Source organism: Eucalyptus grandis, chromosome 3 (genome assembly GCF_016545825.1).
Source record: "Eucalyptus grandis isolate ANBG69807.140 chromosome 3, ASM1654582v1, whole genome shotgun sequence".
Taxonomy (NCBI): domain Eukaryota; kingdom Viridiplantae; phylum Streptophyta; class Magnoliopsida; order Myrtales; family Myrtaceae; genus Eucalyptus; species Eucalyptus grandis.
The window spans coordinates 11,348,890-11,372,143 of record NC_052614.1 but is presented as its reverse complement, the minus strand read 5'-3'; the positions used below and the strand labels follow the sequence as shown (position 1 = coordinate 11,372,143).

General features: G+C 40.8%; 4 protein-coding genes across 7 annotated transcripts; 2 read left to right on the top strand and 2 right to left on the bottom strand.

Moving 5' to 3' along the window:
* The first annotated feature begins 1,528 nt into the window (after positions 1-1,528).
* LOC104436547 (acid phosphatase 1) lies at positions 1,529-4,385 on the top strand. The gene is made up of 3 exons (XM_010049360.3): positions 1,529-2,005; positions 3,550-3,759; positions 3,890-4,385. The coding sequence occupies exons 1-3, from the start codon at positions 1,581-1,583 to the stop codon at positions 4,065-4,067; spliced, it is 813 nt and encodes a 270-aa protein (XP_010047662.2). The 5' UTR covers positions 1,529-1,580; the 3' UTR covers positions 4,068-4,385.
* A 523-nt stretch (positions 4,386-4,908) lies between these two features.
* Positions 4,909-6,932, bottom strand: LOC104436546 (leucine-rich repeat extensin-like protein 4). The gene has a single exon (XM_010049358.3). It carries the CDS (start codon positions 6,427-6,429, stop codon positions 5,161-5,163), a length of 1,269 nt encoding a protein of 422 aa, XP_010047660.2. The 5' UTR covers positions 6,430-6,932; the 3' UTR covers positions 4,909-5,160.
* Positions 6,933-8,928: 1,996 nt separating this feature from the next.
* On the top strand, positions 8,929-11,518 carry LOC104436545 (phosphatidylglycerophosphate phosphatase PTPMT1). Its single transcript, XM_039308364.1, has 6 exons — positions 8,929-9,229; positions 9,665-9,787; positions 9,895-9,988; positions 10,111-10,193; positions 10,305-10,394; positions 11,076-11,518. The coding sequence occupies exons 1-6, from the start codon at positions 9,017-9,019 to the stop codon at positions 11,340-11,342; spliced, it is 870 nt and encodes a 289-aa protein (XP_039164298.1). The 5' UTR covers positions 8,929-9,016; the 3' UTR covers positions 11,343-11,518.
* A 4,381-nt stretch (positions 11,519-15,899) lies between these two features.
* LOC104436544 (NAC domain-containing protein 75) lies at positions 15,900-22,570 on the bottom strand. Of its 4 annotated transcripts, none has more exons than XM_010049355.3 (7): positions 22,445-22,570; positions 21,066-21,360; positions 20,616-20,793; positions 19,631-20,250; positions 18,598-18,903; positions 17,997-18,128; positions 15,900-16,762 (listed from the first exon to the last, which is right to left on the bottom strand). In XM_010049355.3, exons 2-7 carry the CDS (start codon positions 21,195-21,197, stop codon positions 16,670-16,672), a joined length of 1,461 nt encoding a protein of 486 aa, XP_010047657.1. In that variant the 5' UTR covers positions 21,198-21,360; positions 22,445-22,570; the 3' UTR covers positions 15,900-16,669. The 4 variants fall into 4 exon arrangements, with proteins under 4 accessions (XP_010047657.1, XP_039166170.1, XP_010047656.1 ...); XM_039310236.1 differs by lacking the exon at positions 22,445-22,570 and adding an exon at positions 22,185-22,341; XM_010049354.3 differs by lacking the exon at positions 22,445-22,570 and adding an exon at positions 21,822-22,110.
* Positions 22,571-23,254: the final 684 nt, after the last annotated feature.

Genomic DNA, 23,254 nt, shown 5'->3' with positions numbered 1-23,254 from the left:
GTAAGATTTCTTTTTTTTACAAAAAAGAGCTCGGGATAAAATTAAGACTGCATCTAAAGGAGGGATATTTTTAGGGAATTAGGCCAATAAAGTAAATCAATAATAAATAAAATCATAATCGTCCGAGAACATTAAACAGTTCAGCCATATTGGGCAAAGAACATGGCCACATCATAAAAGCTCTAGGAAATGACCCATGATAAATGCAAGAATCATGAATTCTAATTTATCTTTATAAATGAAGCTTTCTTTTAATGTTTTTATTGCGAAATGCATCTTAAAATGAACTATTAGTGTATTTGGTTAAGTTTTGGCAATGAACTTTCCGCCTTTAAAGCCCTTTTAAGGAAATGTCAAGATATCTTCAAAGTTTTTTGAAATAGTATTTATGGAATGCTAAAATTAGGGTTAAATAATTTTTTTCTTCCAACAATATCATCACCAATTTTTTAATTTTGGTTTTGCCCATCATTACTACTATTCATCTTCTTGGCAAGGACAATTGGAGAGGGCCAACGAGAGACTACCGAGGGGTCGTGAGGTCACGCAACCTACGTGATGACCACCTATTGCGTAAGGTTGTGTGACCCAGGCGATGGCTACTTGAGGTTGCATGACCACAAACAACCCTCACTTGGGTTGCATGACCCTCACTAGGGTTGCCTGAGGTTGTGCAACTTCAGCCATAGGTCACCAACGTTAGATCTGTTTGCCAACCGCCTAAACCCTTTCAGTTGAGTTTGTGAAGGGTTTGATTTCTTTCTAATAATAATAATAATAATAATAAATATTATAGTGAAAGCTCTTTGCAAAAAAAAAAAAAAAAGCTTACCAAACACTACTCCACCTAAAGTTATTTCGTAAATGGGTTTTTATCAAATACAATTTGCATTCTCCTATAAAGTTTTGGCTTTCAACATTTGTATTGTATCTAAAATTTGTTTTCAAAGTTCATCCGAACTCTTCCATGTAAAAGTAAAGAGAACGTCAAAACCTACACTAGCATGAAACTACAAAATGAAAAACGATAGTAAGTCGACTCATCCACTCAAGTAAATAATAGATATTACCTTAGGTTATTAAGGTTGGAGACATGATACTTATGAGTGAGAATAAGTGCGAACAATAAGCAGAAACGAAATCTAATCATGATAATCGAAAGTCCCTGGGACAAGATGTGATGCTGAATCTAAATGTAATTAAAATATTATTTTATCTTCTTATCCTTCGTATCATGTGACATAACGTCATTTACATAAAGTAAAATTTTGACTCTTTTTTTTTTTGACATGTACTCACGATAACGATTTCAAAGCACTTTTAAAATATTTCTTTTGCTGAAAAATGCAATCCATATTCAGACACTAGAATCACCAATAATGATATCAAATGCATTTCATAAACTAAATATGTTGCTGCAAAATCTTTTCTCTACCAAAAAAGAGAAGGAAAAAAATTGATTTCCTACCGGACAAGAAGCACGTGCGCTCTCTCTCTCTCTCTCTCCTCGCCTGTCAATTGTTTTAACCACGGTGTCCCCCTCTCTTTCTCTCTCTATCTGCTCGCCCGGCAATCGTTCCATGGACCTTCCGGCTCCGTCCATGGCGCCCCGCCGATTCCTTTCCCCCCTTCTCCTCCTCCTCCTCCTCGTCAGCCTCGCGTCCGCCTCCTCGTCGCAGCCGCTCATCCGCCTCTACTCGAAGCCGCCGTTCGCCGGCGACCGGAAGGTCCTCAAGGACGACGGCCTCTACTGCGAGAGCTGGCGGCTCGCCGTCGAGACGAACAACGCCGGGAGCTGGGACCAGGTCCCGCCGCGGTGCGAGCAGCTCGTCGCCGCCTACATGAGCAGCGACCGCTACGCGTCGGACTCGGCGATCGTCGCGAACTACTCGTCGGAGTTCGCCCGGGCCGTGGAGATCGCCGGCGACGGGAGCGACGCCTGGGTGTTCGACATCGACGAGACGCTGCTCTCCAATCTGCCTTACTACGAGGCCCACGGGTTCGGGTAAGTTCGGCCGCGCCCGGGCCGGCGATGATCTCGCCGTCGCCGCCGTTGGATTCGCTGATTTCTTCTTCGAGCCGCGTTCGGTCTCGTGATGCGTGCGGTTCTGATGCGCTTAACCTTTTTTTTACCGTGTTGCTGGTGAGCAAGTGAATTTAGTCTATGCTGTTGCCTATTGGTTGCTATGCCTATGGATCTAGCCAGTAGGATCGCGACACGTGGAACGCGTGCGCCTGGAGTTACATTCGTTTGACGGTGGAGGCTTACTTTAGTTGGCGAAGGACCTAAATATGGTCAGGTGTTTACAAAACTACAAGCTTGAGGGTCCAAATTCATCCATTTTAGAGCGAATTGGATGAGCTGTTAACAATGGCAGTTACCCTTTTACATTTCATGATCAAGCTTGGTCTGATGTTGCTCGTTTCGGTTACGGAAGCGAATACCCGACTTTGTGCTAATAAGTCGGTCCTTGTTTCTCTAGCTTTTCAACTGCACGATTCGTACCTCTATCGCATCTTTGCGAGAGACATTCTGGGTTAACCCATTCCTGTTTTTGTTCGATGTGCTGGAATGATCCTCAATTCTGATGTACTAAGCTTGGAGACAGAGTTGAGCTTTAGAGGATGTTACTATTTGAGGACTCCCGTAGGCGAAGATCACCTGAAAATTTAGAAGCACTCACTAACGGGTGCAAGCTAAAATGTCATTAGTACCAAATTTAAGCCACCGAAGAGCTCAGCAAGCACCTCTTCGAAGTTGTGAATGAGTAATTCTGTTCTATGCTTTTCGTGATTGGATAAACAGAGATGCCACCATCTCTGGACCAATTGGTTCAGTTTGCTGAGTTTGTGCATTACCTGATCACAGTGTTAACATTGCTGCTTTGAACAATTCAAAATGTCATCATGTGACTGCTGGTGGAATGAGCTCTATGTGAAAAAGAGTCCAAGCATTACATGGATTATGGAGAAGTTTTGCAACACATTCTCCTCTTTCATGCAGTTAATCAATTCGATATTTATTCTTAAAGGCACTTCTTTCTCATCGAGGAGGAAGCTTTTATCAGCTACATGAGATGAGAATGAATAAAATAATTCATTTTGATTCATCGTCAGTTTTGTTGCTCATCTGTTCGATTATTGGGCTGAAGTAATATCCCGGTGGTTGTGATAGGTTTACTAAGTTGTTGAAGGCCTGATGTTTCTCTTTGGTGGCTTGTGATGGGAGTAGTCAACCCTTGTTTCCATTGGTGGAGTATTTAGAGGTTCACTTACATACCAGAAAAGATGATAACAATAAAGTCAGTCTAGATGCATTGAACAGATCCACTTTTATGCTTAAGTTGTTCTTGGATGATATACTACTCTTAGTAACTTCTCCATTGTCCAGTTCATGCTTGGAGTTCCTAGTTGGTTACAAATGTTTGCCAAGGGTGTGGTCTGATTTCTATGTTACCTGATCTGCTTAGGATTTGGCTGTTCTTTTTCTTCCCTTGTAACAGGATACTCCTCCCAAATAGTTGTTGACTTGTTTTATTGTAAATGTAGATCGGAGGTCTTTGATGAGAACTCTTTTGATGGTTGGGTGGATTTGGCGGAGGCCCCTGCTTTACCCTCGAGCTTCAGTTTGTACAAGGAGCTTCAACAGCTGGGTTTCACGATCTTTCTGCTGACCGGGCGCAGTGAACATCAAAGAAACGTTACGGAAACAAATCTTCTATATGCTGGGTACAGTGACTGGAAAAGGCTTATCTTGAGGTAAAATAATGAAATAAAGATACTGTTCTCTAGCTTTCATCCCTTTCTTAAATATGATAGCAATATCATGTACTACTTTGTATATTTGTACATTTGATTTGGAATTCTCCCATTCTTTTTATAAAATCAGGAATGCTACCGATCAAGGTAAACCTGCAACTGTCTATAAATCAGAGAAGAGGTCTGAATTGGAAAGCCAGGGTTATACAATTCATGGGAGCTCTGGAGACCAATGGAGTGATTTGCTAGGCTTTGCTATTGCAAAACGGTCTTTCAAGCTCCCGAACCCTATGTACTACATTTCTTGATGACAATGATGTCAAAACTCTGAAGCACGAGAACGTGGATGCGACACATTGATTTGCATTCGATGAACACGATTCTTTTCTGCCCTAATCATTCATCGTTGCCATTGCCAGGCACTGACTTAATGTGATTTTACTTTCAATAAGATGAGCAAATGGAGCTACACTTCATACTGTAATTTGTTGGGCACGTATGCAGTGTGTAAGACCTATTTCTCAACACTATGGTGTTTTGAGGTTGAAGTAACCTGCAAACTTCAAATATGACGGTGCAGTACACCAACCATCTGATGGTAGGTTTATGTCCTATATTTCGTAGTACTGACATGAATAATGCCTTTTCTTCCCTGTATTCACAGGCTTGGTGTGAGCTTCCAAATTGATAAAATATGTCTATGGTGCATTTCTTTTTGCAAAATCGTGATACTTTTGTCTTCTCTGACCAAGGAATTCAAAACCTTCAAAACTTCTTTACATATATTTCTGAATATCATGCAGATCTGAAGATAATCATCTTCGTGCTAATGAACTGAAACTTCCAAGCCCTTCCTCACTCTTTTGCTAACATAACCATTTTCTTTTTATGGTGCACGAGTATCTGCGAGATGCAACATGAAAATTTTGCTGGGAAGCCGCGCTATGTATTTTTTTTTCGGTCTCTCTTTTTCGCGCCTTCCTGGTTGCACATTTTCTTCTTGTTCCTCCTTTTGGCAGCGTGCGACTTATGGGGCTGAATTTTGGGTGTTAGTGTCTCTACTACGGATCTGTAAGTGTAACAAATCTAATTGTGGCGGTAGTATTTAAGAAAAATGGCAGATGCTCCAGAAGACAGTATAAGACATTCTTTGAACAATTGCAAGTTGTGATTATTATATCCGCCTTTCCCAGTCAATGAACATATAACGTGGTGAACCTGCACGTATATAGCCTACAGGCTCAAAAACCCCGTCAATTTAAAGACATATCTTATCCAGTACAGTTTCCACGAAAAGTTTAAACTAGCATATCAGAAAATTATGACAGTATGCCCTGAACCACGACATCATTAATTGTAGACAGCCATAACCAACCTGTTGATACTTGGGTGACTCTCAACTCATGGTGACTCGAAGGCCAGATCTGAAGCTGTCCCAGAGGGAACAGCCCCCCCGCCACAAACAAGGGGTCGGGGCGAAGGTACTCTTAGACAACTCAGCCCTCCTCCTGGTATGGAAGAACACTCTGGTTGAGGCCTCTGCATATCCTTATTAGGAATACAGTTGACTGAGAAATCGAAGCCCACGCTCCTAAAGAACAGCTTCGTGCATTCCTGGCTTAACCCAGACAGGAAATTGTAGGCCACTGTCAAGTTCATGAGGCTTTTGAGCGAACAGATCGGGTTGGGTAATTCCCCTGACAGCCGGTTGTGCCCCAAGTTCAGGACTTCAACCTGGCTCAAGCAAGAGAGCGTATCGGGCAAATGACCCATCAATGTGTTGTAGCTCACATCGAAGACTTTCATCTCAGCGAACAACCCGATTCCCTCAGGAACGCATCCTGATAACTGGTTGTTCAGAAAAAGGATCTCCTTGAGTTTGGAGGCCATCAGACCGAAACTAGCCGGGATGCTTCCGCTGAACTTGTTATTGGCCAAGTTGATCACTGAAGCTTGAGAGTTGCCTAGGCTCCGAGGAAGCTCGCCTTCAAAGTTGTTGTTGTTGACAAGTATTGCATCAAGTTTACTGTTGAAAAGGTCTTCTGGTATTGGGCCGGAGAAGCTGTTAAATCTGAGGTCTAAGTAAATGAGATTTGGTATTTCAAGAGCAACTGCAGGAAAAGGGCCCGAGAACTGATTATTACTGAGGTCTAGCTCCTGTAGAGAGGATAGATCTCTGAGAGTGTCAGGGACCGAGCCTGAGAATCTGTTGCTGTTGAGGTGGAGGAGGGTCATGTCAGTGAGCAAAGACAGCTCTTCGACAAGAGTTCCCTGCACATTTGCCCTGTTGAGATCTATGCCTGCAACAAAACGACCCATTCCGTCTTGAGAATCTGAGCAGAACACCCCCTTGTACGAGCACACATCAGAGCCAACCCAAGTCTCCATAATCTTGTTTGGATCATCAGTGACCGCTGATTTCCATGCCTGTAGAGCTGTGTATGCATCGCTCAGCCTTGAACTTGATGGACCTGGGGAGTTGATCCCTCCTCCACCAATCCATACACTGCCTGCTCCGCCTCCACCTCCGCCTCCGCCTCCGCCTCCGCCTCCTCCCCCACTTCCAACACCAGCATTACCGCCGCCCATACCGACACTGACTCCACCGCCGACGTATGCTGCTTCAATCGGCACTGCCAGAAGTAGAAAAGCCAAAAGCCAGTTCTCCATTTTTCTGTAGTGGGTGTGGGTGGCTGCAGCCTGCAAGGGTGTGTTCTGTGCCTGATTATGCTTGCAAGGTTGTCAACATAAGCTTGTTCAGTGGAAAGTGGAAAAAGAGCGGTGGGGTTTCAGCTTGTCGTGCATTTGCTCATGTTGTTGTGTCCACCGGGATTTCTTGACTTGTGCTCTAACTTTGGGATTCCATTATTGTGTAGCACTGTTAGACGTTGACTGTTCAATGATGGGACAGGAAGTTGAGCCCAGGATTTAGTCACACCAGGAACAGCAAAGTTGCTGTTCAATTTAGCTTAAGCGAATTGCATGCACGAGAGAGAGAGAGAGAGAGAGAGAGAGAGAAGCAGCAGCAGTTTATCTAATTTACTATCAAGAAGATCGCATCATTCAAGACTGCCCTTGTTCCAACGTGACTGGTTCACCAGGGAGGAAACAACCACAATAAATCGTGACCAGCCAACGGGGTTGACATGAATGGGCTCCTGCCGAGCATTGATTCTTTAATTTTCTTCCCAGTTCTCTCAAAACGGGTTAAATACGACTCGACGCAGCCATTGCTATTAGCCACTCACGTGATTCGCCAGGGCATCATCGTGCAATACATAGCGTATGGAACTTCTCCTACTAATCCAACACGGCTTGCTTCAGAACACGCGAAACCGAGGATCATCAGACAGCGTAAGCAAACTTTAAGCTCATAATGAAAAACTCATGCCGACTTACATTGACCAATCACGTTAGATGAAATACGATACATGATGGATGTAACGACCCAATCAAATGGGAGGGGGCTTCACCTCGAGAATGGCCAAGGAGGTAGGAATAAACCGAATCTCGCTTCACTTGATCCGGTAACGTAATGTGCCATATAAGGTGTGATATTAATCTTATCTCGCAGTGACGTCTTTTTTGGACAAAGCCCAAAAGAAACAAAGCGGCCCAAAGGGACACTATCATTGGTAGTGAGGTCAGAAATCGGCTCTTACAACGGATCGCCGGCACGTCCGATATCATTGCAAGTGGGGCCAGACGTCGGCTCTTACAATGAATCACCGGCACATCCAGTGATACGGAAGTTTTCCCTGCACCAGCAGTGAGAGAGTGAATTGCGGGTACTGAGTTCATCGATGGAGGGATTCAAAAGGAAAGCCTTGATGTGATCCAAACCAACATAAAGCACCGCCACAAAACGCGTGCTGCTTCTGTGGATAATAATGGGTGGCAGCTTGTTTCCATGGTCCCTGGGGACAGAAGATGATGCACTCAACCTACTCCTCAAAATAAATAAATAAAACCATAAAAACGAATGGAATTGAGAAGAAAAAGAATGAAAAAATGGGGAACTTTTTAACTGTTGGCCAGAAGAATTCTGTCTCTCTCTGCCGCTCACTATAGGAATATATTGGACCTGAGTAGCTTCTTAAAAAACTTAATGTAGAAGAAACAAACGGGAGAACTACCTTGGGATGGAAAATCCCGAAATGTCACCTCCCGTATTCCCACTCACCTTGAAAGAATAGATTTGATAGAAATCAATGGGGAGGTAGACTCCACATTAATACCTTGATACTGAGATTCGACAAAAATTGAGGGGCCTATCAACAAGGAAGGTAGTCTCCACATCAATATCTCGATAGTGACTGTCACATGAATGAGGTAGATGAGTGAGGTAGGATAGTGTACTCGAAAAAGACTTGATAGAAATTGAGGGTCTATCAATGGGGAAGGTAGACTCATGTCAATATCTCAATACTGACTATCACATGAATGAGGTAGATGAGTGAGATAAGGTGGTGTCAAAACTATTGCAGGGTGAGCTAAGCTTTGCTTGGACCTATCAATCGGCTCACCCAATACCCTTGGATGTTTTTCTTAATAGTTTTGGAGGAACTACGGTTACATCAATTGCCTCATTTAAAAAAAAAAAAAAAAATCTTTCTAATTTTATATCTAATTTTAATTTTACCCTAACTTTTTTTTTTGTCCAAAAACCTTGAGCTTTAGGTCTTAATCTTAGTTATACCTTGAACTTTTTATTGTCTGACAAAACCCAAATATTTTTTATTTATTTATAAAAATCACCAACTCTAACTTTAATCTAAAATTTACTTCAAACTTTTGTTTGAAAAAAGAAAAAACCTATTTTCAATCGAGCCTCAAGTCAATCCCAATTAAACTTATGTTCAAATATCGCCATTACTAGTTTGATTTGGTGTTTCTATGTGGTGATGAATCCACATCAATAAATTGACGTGGAAAATTATTCCCAAAACGAGATTGCTCTTTGATATGAAAATTTGGGAAATTAGAGACAACTTATCGTGATTTTGGACGAACTAACGGGGCAAATGTGATATTAGAGTTAAAGTTTATGATTTTTTTACACAAAAAAAAAGTTTCGGTAGATTTGAAACTGAATCTAAAGTGGGTTTCTTTTAAACATAAAACAAGTTTGGGAAAATTTGGACTAGATTCAAAGTTGAGAATTTTTTTAGATTATACGCAACCGTTTTGACTTTTGTCCGAAATTTCTTCCGAAGCAGAGCCGTTTCGTTTGCTCCTCCTCGCCAGATCGAGCGGCATGGCGAAGATTGACGAACCGGACGGCGCCGCCGAGGGCGGCGGGAGCGGCGGCCCCCGCCACCGCCCCGCCGGGCGGCGGGCGGCGGGCTTCGACGGGAAGCGCGTTCTGGTGGGCGCGGGCGCGAGGGTCTTGTTCTACCCGACGCTCCTGTACAACGTGGTGCGGAACAAGCTCCAGCCCGAGTTCCGGTGGTGGGATGAAGTCGACGAGGTATCGGAATCCGTCGCGAACCCTCGTTTTAGCTGGTCGTTTCCTTCTCCGCTTTCGAGTCGCGGCTTCTAGTTTTTGCTCTGCTCGATTCATATGACTGCGGGTGGTTGATGGGTCTGGTGGATGAGATACAGTGGCGTGATGAATGATGTGTTTGGGCTCTGGTCTCTTTGAATTTGTTGACTTTTGTGAAACTAATATCGGGGCTCATTGCAAGATCGCGGCGCAAGAAGTTAATATTGCAAAGTTGGAGTTTTTGAGCTTAAATTGTTGAGACCGTGGGTACTCGGCTTCACTAGAAATTGCGAATAATAATTCGGATAGTACTTTGATTAAACACTTGGAACGGAGCAAAGTAGATTGGGCAGAGTTGATATGGTGAAGAAAAGCTGTTATTTTTCTGATGGGCTATTTATTCGGGTCGATATATACCAGTTTCTTTTGTTAGGCGCAGTTCCATTCCGCAAGGATGTTCGGCGGTTGAAGCGGCTTGGTGTTGACGGTGTCATCACTCTCAATGAACCTTACGAAACCTTGGTCCCGTCGTCACTTTATCGTGTCGGTAATCTCTTTCCTCTGTGTCTGGGATTTTTGGCCCATTGATTAAGTCATGTTCAAAAGGATGTTCAGGGTCTTTAATAGTTTCCTTGTTCTGTGCTCGCCAGGATTATAAAATTGATCACTTGGTGATACCTACAAGAGACTATCTTTATTCTCCTTCTCTTGCTGATATTGACCGGGCAGTGGACTTTATTTATAGTAAGTAATCCTTCACAAAAGCGGTCAGTAAATGCCATTAGGCCGGCGATCTGGTTCTGCTGTTAATTAGATTAAAAAAAACTCATCTTTTGTTCCAACACCTTGTCTTGTCTGTGATTCAGGAAACGCATCCTGTGGCCAAAAAACTTATGTCCACTGCAAAGCTGGGAGAGGAAGGAGCACAACAGTTGTGCTTTGCTATTTGGTATACAAGAAGGACTAAATTAAGGATACTGTTGGTTTGCACACAGATCAACTGTGCTTATAACTATTGGCTTATAATTGAGGGTGACATTGGCTGCTTCATTTATTGCAGGTGAAGCATAAGCACATGACTCCTAGTGCTGCCCTGGAATTTGTGCGTTCTAAAAGGCCAAGAGTGCTGCTAACTTCCTCTCAGTGGAAGGTGAGAAGAACTGCTTATTCTTCATCTTGTTCACGCGGCTATCATTACAATATTGATTAAGTGATGAAGTTGCGTCATTGAAGGAATTACTGGACAAGTTACTTTATTGTTTCTTCAATTTTGGGGTTACTTTCACTCTGACCACTATGCTTTTAAGTGGTTTCAATTAACTCACTTAGTCAAGCATTCTTTAAAATGAGTAAAAGAATGTTGATGTGCTATACCCTGCTACACTACTTTTCACTGATAAGTGCTGTGTTGGCTTCCATAAAGTGCTGCTAAAAGTTTTTGTTTCTTTAATTGAGTTGATGGGGTGTCTTGATCTGAAACCACTTCAAAAGTATGGTGACCGGGCAGAAGGCCTACCTCATTTAGAGTAGTCTCAAAGATAAGTGATTGACTTCATAATTTTCAGAAGCTTTATGCCGGTAATTTATTTTACACAGCTCTTTCCTGCATGATGCTTCTCACATCAAGCTCAAAGGCTATATCAGTTGCTTGCTTGAATAAGATTTTTATGCATGAGTTTTGCTTTCCACCATCATAGCAATAGTTATATCATTATCTTGACCACATTTTTAAACCCTATTACTAGCATGTAATGGTGGTCTCAAGAGGTATTCATGCTTTTAAACTTCACTGCTTGACTCCAAGTCCCCTTGGCAATGTCATACTAAGCAGGCAGTTCAAGATTACAGCAAGCGAGGGCCAGCCACTGCAGTCTGCTGTTCCCCTGGAGATGCAGTTACCACTACAGATGCCAATATAGAAGGGGGTTGTGGGATTTCTGATGGTCATTTTGGCAGGCAGTACGCGGATGCTGCTACAGAAAGAATTGGTAGCCCTGAGAAAATGAAGCTGTCATGCCTTTGTGCTTCCTTGAGGGTTTGTGGTGGCTGTGGTCCAGTCGTCAGGAAGACACTGGTCCCTGAGGCGCGTGCTGGCTAATTGCCAACCTGTGCCCATCATGGTCCTGCGTTGCTTGTAGAGGGGTAAACTGTAAAATAAGCGATCTTGTCTAGTCCCCTTGTATCTGATATCTTTCACGTTGATTGAAATCACAGGTGACAGCCTAATGAGTTGCATCTCTGTTTGTGAATAAAAAAATGTATCCTTTTCCACAAGCCACAGTCAGGTAAGGTTTTGGTTCGGATCTTTGGTAGCTTTTTGTCTACCGCGTTGTTGATGCTTGCTTCACGTGATTTGACTACCGAACTCAACATCTTTAAAGCCAAAAATCTGCATAAGAAATGACGATTCACCATTCCGAGTTGGGAATAAGACTAAACCGGCTGCCATTCTTAATTTCTCTGCTTACATGCTTGCTCATTCAGAGTTAAAATGTCCTCTTATTACGGTTCATGCTCTGGCTTGATGGGCTTCAAGCCCATCTTTCAGCTGCCAGCTCCATCAATTCGCGGGGATAAAGTTCTTTCGTGCGTGTGTATTTTTTGGGCCACTAACTCAAGCGGATAACGTTGGAGAAAAGAAAAGTATAAATTCCATTCTCTACAGTCCGCATCTTCGTTGGACGACATTATCATATGGTTTATTGCAGCAAAGACATGTCAAGCTTTTCGAATGTCTACCCGCATTGTCGTCTGATAATCATTTTGTAACTCGCACCATGATTTTTCTATCTGCATGGATTCTTTCTACAGCGTATGTTACGTTTAATACCTAATGTTTGTTTACTAATAATTATGTCAACTGTCGAGAACTTCTTTAGTATTGGACCATAAAGAAAGGTCCTCTCATGATATTTAGCCACTAAGGACCTCTTTTGATTATGCTTGCTGAGCGTTGAGATTAACTTGAATCGACAACACCAAGAACAACGTGAATTCCATTCTTGGAGATGGAGAGACCATAACTGTTCAGGAACAAAAGGCTTTAGCTGCCGCAATTACTTAAGACGTAACCTAATTATCCCCTTCTGAGATTAGCTTGATAGATAAACTTATAATAAGAACTGCATCTGGTGCGTTTATAAAGATCAAGATCAAACATGATTAGTCATATAAACAGCCTCTCTAATCGAATAACGAGTTAAATGAGGTTGTACAATCTTTCACACTCAAGGACTGTGGCCATGTGCTGATAAATTTCTAGAGCTAGGACTAGGAATTTTGAAAGCGTGTCTTCAATTCGAAGTACACCATCACAATGTACAATCCTAATTCCAATTCATGTATTAATTTTTAAACATGGATTCATGTGCGCATTAACAATATCGGTAGAATATTAGATTTCATATGAGCTATTGTGGATGGTACTCTTCTCGGAGGGTTGATCAACATGAATTGATCAATTATTATAGATGATATTGCAGTAATATAGATATCCCAATTTTCTCTAGGATAAAACGAGAAATCGTGAGAGCTATCTCTCAAACCCCTATTCAGGAGAAGGGTTAAGCCATGAGGTGATATATGTATATCCCCCAAAGATCCCCTTGTCAGTGAGTTGTGACACTTACGAAGACGAGTATACTATAAGAGAGAATTATGACGGTCGGAGTTCCAAATGAAGTTGGAAAGAGCGTGTAAATTAAGTAATACTTTAAAGGAATACCCACCCCAAAGCTTACCATCCGGGTACTCCCCAGTCGGTCACAATACCTTTTCTATTTTTCTTAATATGTTGTCATAGGATTCTTCACAGCACTAACAAAAAAGTGTGCCTGAAATGGCAAGCAATAGAATATAAATCCTAAGTGAACTTAACTAGCTCCATGGTACAGACCAAACTACACATCTTTGAGCTCATGAGGGGAAAGAAAGGGTGGGCTACCATCTTGAAAAAAAGCAACAAATTCCTTACGGAAGAATCTCAAAAAAGGCGGGTTTTGGCCATGTTGTGATATTCCTCATTGCACTACTGAAGTTCCTCCTGCAACTTCTTTACGGGACCAAATCAGCAGACCCAAAAGCCTGTTTAATGCACTAGTTTTATTGCTAATTCCCCCACCCCTCCAAGAAAGAGACCCCCAAAATCTTCCATGGATTGGAAGAATTTGAATATCACCTTTTCAGGCTGAGCAGGACCTGTCATTACCCTTTTTAAAGAGGCACATCTCCTTTCTCTTTCTATTATCCTCTTAACCATCGCTTGGAGAAGCAAAATGCTTTCTTTAGGGCATCTATGTATCTATCGGTGTGTTGATTCTCTACCAACTAGCAAGTGAAAGGAGCTAAAGTTCAATTTTGCTGTTATTTTCACCCCGTTGCTTGCTTTGCAGTCATCATATGTGCAGCAGGAAGAAACAGTACCATCGACTTTTAATGGAATGTTCAAAATATCAAGATTCAATTTATTGGTCAGCAAGAATGTACAATAGAATTTTCATAGTCGCTCCACTTTGGTAAATTAATGACTGGGTTTATCTAGTATATTTTACCCGATACATAGAAAATTCTTTAACCCGGCAGTAGAGTTAAGTTTCTATTTTTTCCATAGCCCAATTAAATGCTCGATATTCCTCGCGAGTTATTCTCTGTATAATTTTTCATTCTTTAAGTGCTATTCTTATCTGGTTCACACGCACAAGAGGGGGTACTAAGGTGGGAGGCTAAGCTCATACAACGGATCAGCCATCCAACGCTTTAACCCACTGTTAAAGCCATATACAAAACACAGCTACAGTCCTTAACTTATAATGTTTCTGTAATCTTTTATACGATACTGGTCTTCGATTATGCAATACAATACTTATGCGGGCTATAATTTATACAAAAGAGAAAGAATGTACCGAGTATAGTTTTCCAAAGAGGCTGGAGAAAATGGTCATTTTAAGACATAAAGCTTATTCTTGTTCCCTTCTTTATTCCCTATAAAACTAAGATGAAGCTGCCTCCTTTTCCCGTTGTTTAGTTTTATCTTTATTTCATGCACGTCCCATGAAGCAAATAAAGATGGTGCATATAGCGCTCTCTCTCTCTCTCTCTCTCTCTCTCTCTCTCTCTCTCTCTCTCTCTCTCTCTCTCTCTCTCTCTCTCTCTCTCTCTCTCTCTCTATTACACAGAAACACAAAGACAAGAGCTATATCTCTAGTCTCATGTAGTCGCATAAAGAGCTAGAATATAGAATAAAACAAAGCGGCAAAGTCTCTGATGTCTCCAAGTAAACAAAAACGATAGCATGGCCCGAGATGAGAGCTCTCTATCTCTATTCCAAGGTTCCGTTACTACCTGACAGACAGGCAGATAATATTCTTTGAACTAGTATTTGGTGTAGATTTTTCGGCAAGTGAACTAAACTCGAATCCATGATTATTAATCCAAAAGATGAGTGCCCAGTTGCAAGTAGATCGATATGGTGGTCGGCAACTGATTATGTCGGTATATAATTTCGTTGAGGATTAGAACAATTGTCCAGCTAACTTTGACTGGTGACGTGTTGATTAAAGCATTGCTTCAGAAATCATTCTATGAATCATGATTACTGCGCCAAAGGCAAACCACATCACTTACCATACCATGCATGATTGACTTTGAATGATGATTACCGCCATGCATGATTCTAGCTACGAAAGATGGTGAAATATTTGGGTGAACGATCAAAAACAAAGCTTCGCCATCATCGAGCTCCACATCTTGACTTGATTTAATACATAATGATGTCTGTTGACTCCGCCTATCAACATGATATCAGCTGAGATGTGATATCTGTTGCATCCTGAGGCTACCGTGCATCTTAAATGATGGAGATCAGCAGAGATAAAAACTACTATTTATTGTTCGATGCATGTCTTGAATAAAATCATTCATCTGAAATTTCTTTATAGGAGTATTTCCGATTTAAATCTGCTTACCGTCAGGCTTGCATAAAATTGAAGTACCTTAACTAAGGAGTCCAGATTTTGAGCATCTGTAGAAACTTCTCTCTTCTGCACTTTACTGCATGGTCTCACTTCTGTATGGTTTTCTAGCTGGTACCCTTTCTGAATTTCTGATGCATTGCCATGTCTTTTATTAGATAATAAACATTAAAGGCAATATTTCAATGGGGAATTGCTGTTCTCATTCTCTTGTTCTTTTGCCACAAAAGTTTTGGACAGCTCAAGAACGTATCGGGCATACATTGTCTGTCATATATCTATAGGACTATTTTGATGTTGTAATGCTAAATGTCAGCAGACTAATGGAGTTAAAAGGAAAAATACTCCTTAAAAAATGATAATAATATGTGATGTAGTATGTGTTAATTAAGTACTTAACTAACAAATATATGAATCCATGTAGTTTTATAGTTCTACACTTGTAAGCTAGGATTTCATGAAAAGTAGCATCTTCACATAAGTATAAAAAATTGGTACTGGGAAAGACTTGATTAGAAATATATAGTTGGCTTAATAATAACCAGACTATTAAGCTGTTTCGCAACCACCAATAATGGATGAACAAGAACAATTGATCCAAACTTGTGATACCATGAAATGATTAATTGAAAAATCAAATAAAACCATCATTTGTATATCAATTCATTCATACACATTTGCAATCATTCAAAAGAAAATAAGAATATTGAATTACTATCCATAACAATTGATCAAGAAAGTGAATAGTCACAACATAATCGACAAAGTTGTCCTCCTATTTGTACAAATTATGTGGTATATTCTTTTGCTTCTAAATAAAAGGTAACCAAGAACAAAGAGATTACACAAACTTCTTGAGAGCAAGGGAAAAAAATAAAATAATGAGAGAATATAGCCACGCAAGATGATATGGTAATCATGGCGGCACTGATTTTCATGCATGGTGTATTTTTTTTCTTTGCTTTATTGGGTCTTTGGCTTCTCCTTCGGAAACGTCAGTAGAGAGAGCAGCTTTTTCTGGGGCAGCTTCTTTCATTTTCTTTGGGTTTTTTTTTTTTTTTTTTTTGCCTCTCTCTCCCCTTTTTCTTTTTCCTTCTTTTTCCCTCTTTCATTCTCCTTTGTTTTCCCCACGCCTCGCTTTCCAACATGGACGGTTAAACAGTTAGTTCTGGTTTTTTTTTTTTTTTTAAAGAGAGAGAGAGAGACCTTAATAACCAAAAAAAAAAAACAAAAGAAGGACAAAGTGGAAAGACAAAGTACATACTGTGTAGGTGTCCTTCGGTCTCTCTCTCTCTCTCTCTCTCTCTCTCTCGAAGCTTGAAAAGAACTTGTTAGAGAAGGGGCTTCAAGTACTCATGATACTGCCGATAATGATGATGTCCCTGAGCATTTTTGTTCGAAACCCTTTTTTCCTCTTCTTCTTCTTTTTCCTCTCTCTCCCTGTAACTCTTCACTCCTACCCATGATGATCCGGATTGTCAGGGTCAGGCCAGAAGGGGGAGTACTTCATCAGCCACTCAGGTTCTTGTGGGTTCGTGATTGATGACTCCTGCAAGACGTGGGAAAAACAGAAAGGTGTAAAAGATAAAAAGATAAAAAGAAAAAAAGAAGAAGAGTAAAGATAAGAGAGAAAACTGCAGGAGCATGTGGAAAAGAAAAGGATTAAAAAGGAGGGGGTTTTGGCTTGGGGTTAGGGATCGTACGACCTACTTTTTCGCATGAAAACAATGAAGGAAGAAGCAGGGCTCGGTTTGTCTGTTGTTACGGAGGACACAAAAGCATAATTATTACGGGGAAAGAAGGCTGTCTAATCCTATCATCACACCTTCTGATCACCTGCGAATTATTGCCCTCGCAACCCCATTGGGAAAGCTTCATATTTTTTTTTTCATTTTTCTTCCATTTTTATCTCCTCAGTTTTCCAAGAATGTCTATTTGATATTTCAGAGTGGTTTGGCTACTTGGTCCTTCAGCTTTATTAATTTTCTTCAAATTTTAGGACTAGTTTCTTTTTTATATTAGCAAACCCTAATGTTTTTCTTAATCCAGCCATCAAGGCAAGCTAATATAACATTTTACAAAAAAGAACTTTAGAAAAAAATACACCAATATAGAGACTAAACTCATGACAACTGAAATATATTCAAACAACTTCTTGATTGAATTGTTTTTCATCATTATAGAATGATCGTGTCAAGTTCCCTTAATTAGCGACTAAAGATATTATATAGCCAATACTTTTTAATGAGAATTTTCATTGTATCCATTGTTAGTAGAAATAAAAAAAAATTTACAGATCCTACTTAAAGATATTGATATGTGTGCAGTTAGAATTTATATTTACAAAGCCTTTCTTGATTTTCTAGATTTCAAATGTCCAAGATTGCCTCCGCAACTTTTTTATTTACATCGACAGTGGACAAAATAAAAATTCTTTGAATTAAGCGCTAAATGCGTACTCTTCCCAAACTTTAATGTACGTCCTTAATGCAATTCTTTTCCTAAGGCAGATGCTGTTCAAAGCCTCGTATACCCTCGTCAAAAAATGCTTACTGAGAAAAGGGAGGAAAGGGGAAAAGGTGGAAAAGAAAATAAAAGAGAAAATAAAGAAAGGGGATTCTGGGGTCTCTCTCTTTAAGCTTATTAAATAGTTGTTGGGACAAAAACAAGGGTTTATTTTCTTTCTTTTTGCTCTCTTTTTAGTTACTTGCATGCATAGAATAGTGACAGTTCAAGGCTCATGAAATTCAGAGTCAAAAAAGTACTTCGTGTTCATAACTCACTTCTTTAATATCTGTCGACGACGAAGTGCATCCCATTATGAGCTCCTCCAGACCAGAGGCTGACCTCCCTCCCATTTTATGATGTTGTTCTTGTTGCTGATGTTGCTGATGTTGCTGTTGCTGCTGCTGTTGCTGTGTGTATTTTCATTTCATTTGGTAAAAAAAGAAACGGAAAAGAAGTCAAGAATTGAAATTTAAAAAACAAAATAAAAAGTTGCATCTGAATCATGATAGTGTCTTCGACAGGGAGAAGAGAGTGGAGAAAATGACAGTAATTGCTCCCAACTCAGCTGACATTTTGAACTAGCACAACTCACAAGAGTGCAGTCGCAGTTGCAATATAGTATTTGACACTAGAATGAGCATGCAACAGCAGTAAGCTAAATGAATATATAATTGTGTGCTATAGAGAGAGAGAGAGAGAGAGCGGCTAATGCAACTCCAAGGAAGAATAAAATTCTTGATCATGATTAACTGAAAATTCAGCAGTTAAATATATAAATTGAAAAGTTTCAACATCTGACACAAGTTAACGCTTCTCGCATGTGATTATATAGAAGAAACAAGAAACGTGGGGCACTTTAGAAAACTATATATGTACCTGGAATTCATTCTGGAGCATCATCCTCGAGACATGGAATGAGTCCTCATCAAGGATGTTGATGGAGGCCGCCGTCTGGTGGAGAGGAGCAGGCGGGGCAATGATGGCAGAGATCGGGTGCGAGGGCCGGCTGATGTGGAATGCTGCAGTGGCGATCGGGTGGTGGACATGGTGCTGATGATGGAGCTGATGATCATGGGGAGCCACAGGATGATGCAACCTCTGGTACTGATGATGATCTCTGATGTCCTCACAGGTGCCGGACGTCGGGGCTTCCCTTCCGGTTGAAGCTTCCCCAATTCCCACCTGTATGCAAAAGTAATTAACCCAACTAAAACTATTTAATTGTGAACACAGTTTCTAGCTGACTAGTCCTTTTTCACTCTCTCCTTATTCCCCTTAGTTTTTTCCCCTTTTTATGTTGCTTTATTCTCTTCTTAAGTTGCTTTATTTCACTCTCTGCTGTGATGTAAACCTTGCGCTTGTTAAGCAAGAGTTTAGTTAGCTGATGGTGATTATTTTCCAAGTTGCATTTTATGTGCAATACGAAAGAAAAGGGCAACCGTGAAATCATCTAGATGAGAAGCCCCTTTCGTTCAATTTGAGCAAACCCTTTTCAGTCTTAAGATCAAAGAAATTTTCCTAGCATATAATCAACTATCTAGATAATGGGTTATCCAAGAATGTCACGGAAAGAATGTTGAACGCAAATTTGATTTCATACAACCAAGTTGTCCATGTATTCACATGCATCAAAAGGAGTCATTTTGTGTTAGTTTTATAGGAGAAAATTCATGATCAACCTATGTGATCTCAATTTAAAAATTTGAATCTGGTAACAGATGAGGATATTTCATCCTTCCTAGTAAAATTTTCCGAAAGTTTAACAACTCACTCCATGTAAGGTTGAAGGGTATAGATTCCTTTTCAGCCTTGGTTCGAGGAAAGCAACGTCTATACCATGGTTCATATCTATAAATATATTAATATTAACTCATATGACAAAAATGTACATGGAAATTTAAGAAATTACCTCATCGAAGCCTTTTCTAAATGGGATGAACCCAAAATGTTCCGATTTCAACTGTTGAATGTCGGTGGTGGCAGTGCCGTAACTTGAAATTGCAGCGGTAACTGCAGTGATAACTGCGCTTCCGGAGATCTCATCTGTCCGAGAAATCACCTCCTTTGAAGTAGAAGAGCTTCCACTCCCACCACTACCGCCGCCTCTTCTGCTACTATTGTTGGGATCGCCGCTTCCTTCGGCGGCATGAGCGGAAGTGCTAGTGGCGGGAATGGTCCTCTCAGACCAGTTGCACTGCCTCGGCTGCGTCTGGTAAAATATCTTGGATACCACGAGCTCCCCTTCCTTCTCTTCCTCATGCTGACCCAGATGGTATTGGTGCATAACCCAATTTGTCTTCTCGGGTTTCCGGTTCTTGCCAAAGTTGGTGTAGAGGACCAGTATCTTCTTGCAACCCTTTTGCTTGCCGTTCACCATGACCGGCCTGGTCTTGCCAGTCTTGTGCCACCGTGTCTCGCCGCCTTGGAGGTCACACTCGGTTTGGATCTTCCGCCGCTTCCGTGTCCCGGTTGTGTAAGCCTTGGACGGCCTGTGGAAGAAGTGCCTGCTCAACCCATCTCTTGTCACTCCTAAGAAAGAGAAGAATTCAGACAAAAGAACACAAAGAGAGACACACACCACCACCGTGTGGCCAAAAAGTCAAAGTTAGGTTGACTTAGGTATAACCAACCATAAATATACATGTGCAAAAACACTGCAAAGTCATAACAAACATGAAGAAGGAGAAGGAGGAAGTTATAAGCTAGCTAGGCAATGTAGACATTGATAAATAACCTCTACAAATTGCCAAAGAAATTACTTTTTTTCGATAGAAACAGTATACCATATATAGTAAAAATTCAACATCTTGAGAGAGAGAGAGAGAGAGAGAGAGAGAGAGAGAGAGGAGAGAGAGAGAGAGATTTCTTGAGAGGTTAGAGAAAATAAATGAGACCTGGAAGTTTCTCAGGATGGGTGTAACAAATCCCATCCTCGCCTTCGATGGTAGGAATGAACTCGTCGATGAGAGGGTGAGATTTCATGTCTTTGGCTTCCACTTTGGCCTCGAGGTGTTCTATCAGTTCTTGGTCTGTCGGGTCAAATTTGACTCCTGCTGGTAGACCTAACCAATCCTGGAAAACGATAACACCCCTCAACTTATTTTTCTCCCCCAACTTCAAGTTAATTACCACAAAATTTCGGCATGAAAAAAAAAAAAAAAATAGCATAGAGAGACTTGGGGGGTTTTTTTCCTTTTCTTTTAACTGAAGTTCATCACCTCACTGTATCAAACACCAGTAATTTTCTTAACAAAACGCTGCCAAAACTCTTGATATCATTTTCTTTACTTCGCATTTGCTCGCCCAAAGAAGAAACAAAGACGAGAAAAGGAAAAATATGTTACCGGCTTCCCATCAAGCTTGTGTCCGCAACCGGGGCACTGTTTGGATCCGCAAATCTGATGCTCTTCGAGCTTTGCATCGATAAGATCAGAGCTGCTGATTGAACCCAAGTTACTGCTACTACTGTTATTCATCCTCTCTCTCTTTTTCTTTGCTCTTGGCTCTTTTCTTCGCAACTGCAGATACTATCTCTTCTCCTCTCTCCCTCTCTCCCCTCTCCACATATCTGCTTTCAAACCTCCATATCACTCCCTCAAGCTATTGAAAAATCCCTCACCTTCAAGAATAATCAGGTCCCTGTTCGAAAAATCGTTGTTTTATTCAGGATAAGATGAACGGAAACTGAATAAGATCGGCGGCGGTAGCTCTAGTCCAAATATAGACCAGAAACCTCATAAGATAGAAGGCTATGAATAAGAAGACTATCACACGAAAGATCAGTCTTTTTCAAGAATCATAGAGGGGAAAAGACTCCCAAGTTTCTCTGGCAAAGAAAATGAAGAAAATCAAATAAGGCGCAAGTCTTACATGTGCCAAAGCGTGAAAAACAGTCTCTAGGAGAGAGAGGGAGAGAGAGAAAGAGAGAGAGAGGAAACTGTCGCAGCTTATTTGAGCTAGAAAACCTGCTTTAACATGGAAAGAGAACCTGAATTCGCTCTCTACTTTAACCGAAGCCAGTTAGAGAGAGAGAGAGAGAGAGAGAGAGAGAGAGAGCGGAGGGAAAGGAAAAGCAATGCTTCAGAACCTATACGTATCACCTTTAAAGCCCTTTGCTAATTTAAGCAGAGCTTGGAGGCGGTTTATGCGTGCAAGAGAGAGAGAGAGAGAGAGAGAATAGGCTGGGGAGAGAGAAGAGAGAGATGAAATCACAGTTCTCTTCCTTTTTTTAAGTTATTTTTTCTAAAGCCCAGGGCCTTCTTATTGCATACCTTTGTTCCAAGCTAACCTTGACTGCTAAAGCAAAAGGCAAGAAACAGCCCTTCAAAAGCACAGTAACACATGAATTTTTTCTTTTTTCATTTCACTATTCAAACATATGCAGTAAGATATTATTTTAGTGAGAAAAACGTATGACAGAAATAGGGAAAATTTGATCGGTTCCAGCAAAATCACCCTCTAACCTTTTCGCACTGCATAGGACTACCCAACATCTGTATGTACGGGGATTTTGACCCTTAGCAGAAACAAAGCAAAACAACAAAAGTACTCTGCCAGCAGGAAAATTTCAAGCCTGGTCTGTTCGAAGATCACAGAGAGTTTAAACCTTCAAGTTGAATAAACAAAGATCTTTATATTGATGAAAAGGAAAAGATTGATTATTTAATGAAAAAATTTGAGGGGGTGAAAAATAAATGGAAAAGAGATGATAGGAGGAGCTCACATGGGTTTTGAGCTGGAGTGCTGATCATGATTCTTTTGCCATGAATGTTTCACAGAGAGAGAGAGAGAGAGAGAATTACAAGGTTGCTTCATATGCAAGGCAAATGAGCAGTCTACTTGATGGACCACCACCACCTCTCTCTTCACCTTGTTAATACTTCATTATAAAATCATAATATATTATTAGAAAACATCAGATTAGAGACGTCTACAACAAGCACCAGTGATTCAGATTCTAATATGTCATCTAAACTCCCACATAAAAAGAAGAAGAAGAAGAAATTACTGGATTTCTTTCTAACCACGTATTGTCGACTTTTTTCTGGATTTTTGTCGATAGATTCGAAAAAGGAACACAAATTAACACAAATTTGAAGTAAATCCTTTCATTTGAATTTGAAGTAAATCCTTTCATTTGATAACACGAAACGGAAGCGTGTCTTTGATACTCTCTCTTCACCCTTTCCACGAGCCTTCTCTCTTTAGGGCTTTTGCTTGGATATCATTTCTTTTTTTTTTTTTTTTTGGTCTAAACTTGGATATCATTTCTATTCTTAGGATATCTTGAAGCGTTGGCCCTTCGTACATAATTGAAGGTATGAGCCCAAAAAAAAAGGGAAAAAAAGAAAGATAGTAGGGCATGGACCAGGGGGCCCCACTAAATACAACGTGGGACCCACCCGTGAAATCTTGTGTGCTCTTGATGTATGGCAAAATCAGATGATGGTTCGGGGGTCACGTTTTTCCTCCTCCTTTGCTTTTGGGCGGTCAAGAGGGAATGATGGAGGGACCAAATAGTGCTGCTCGCATT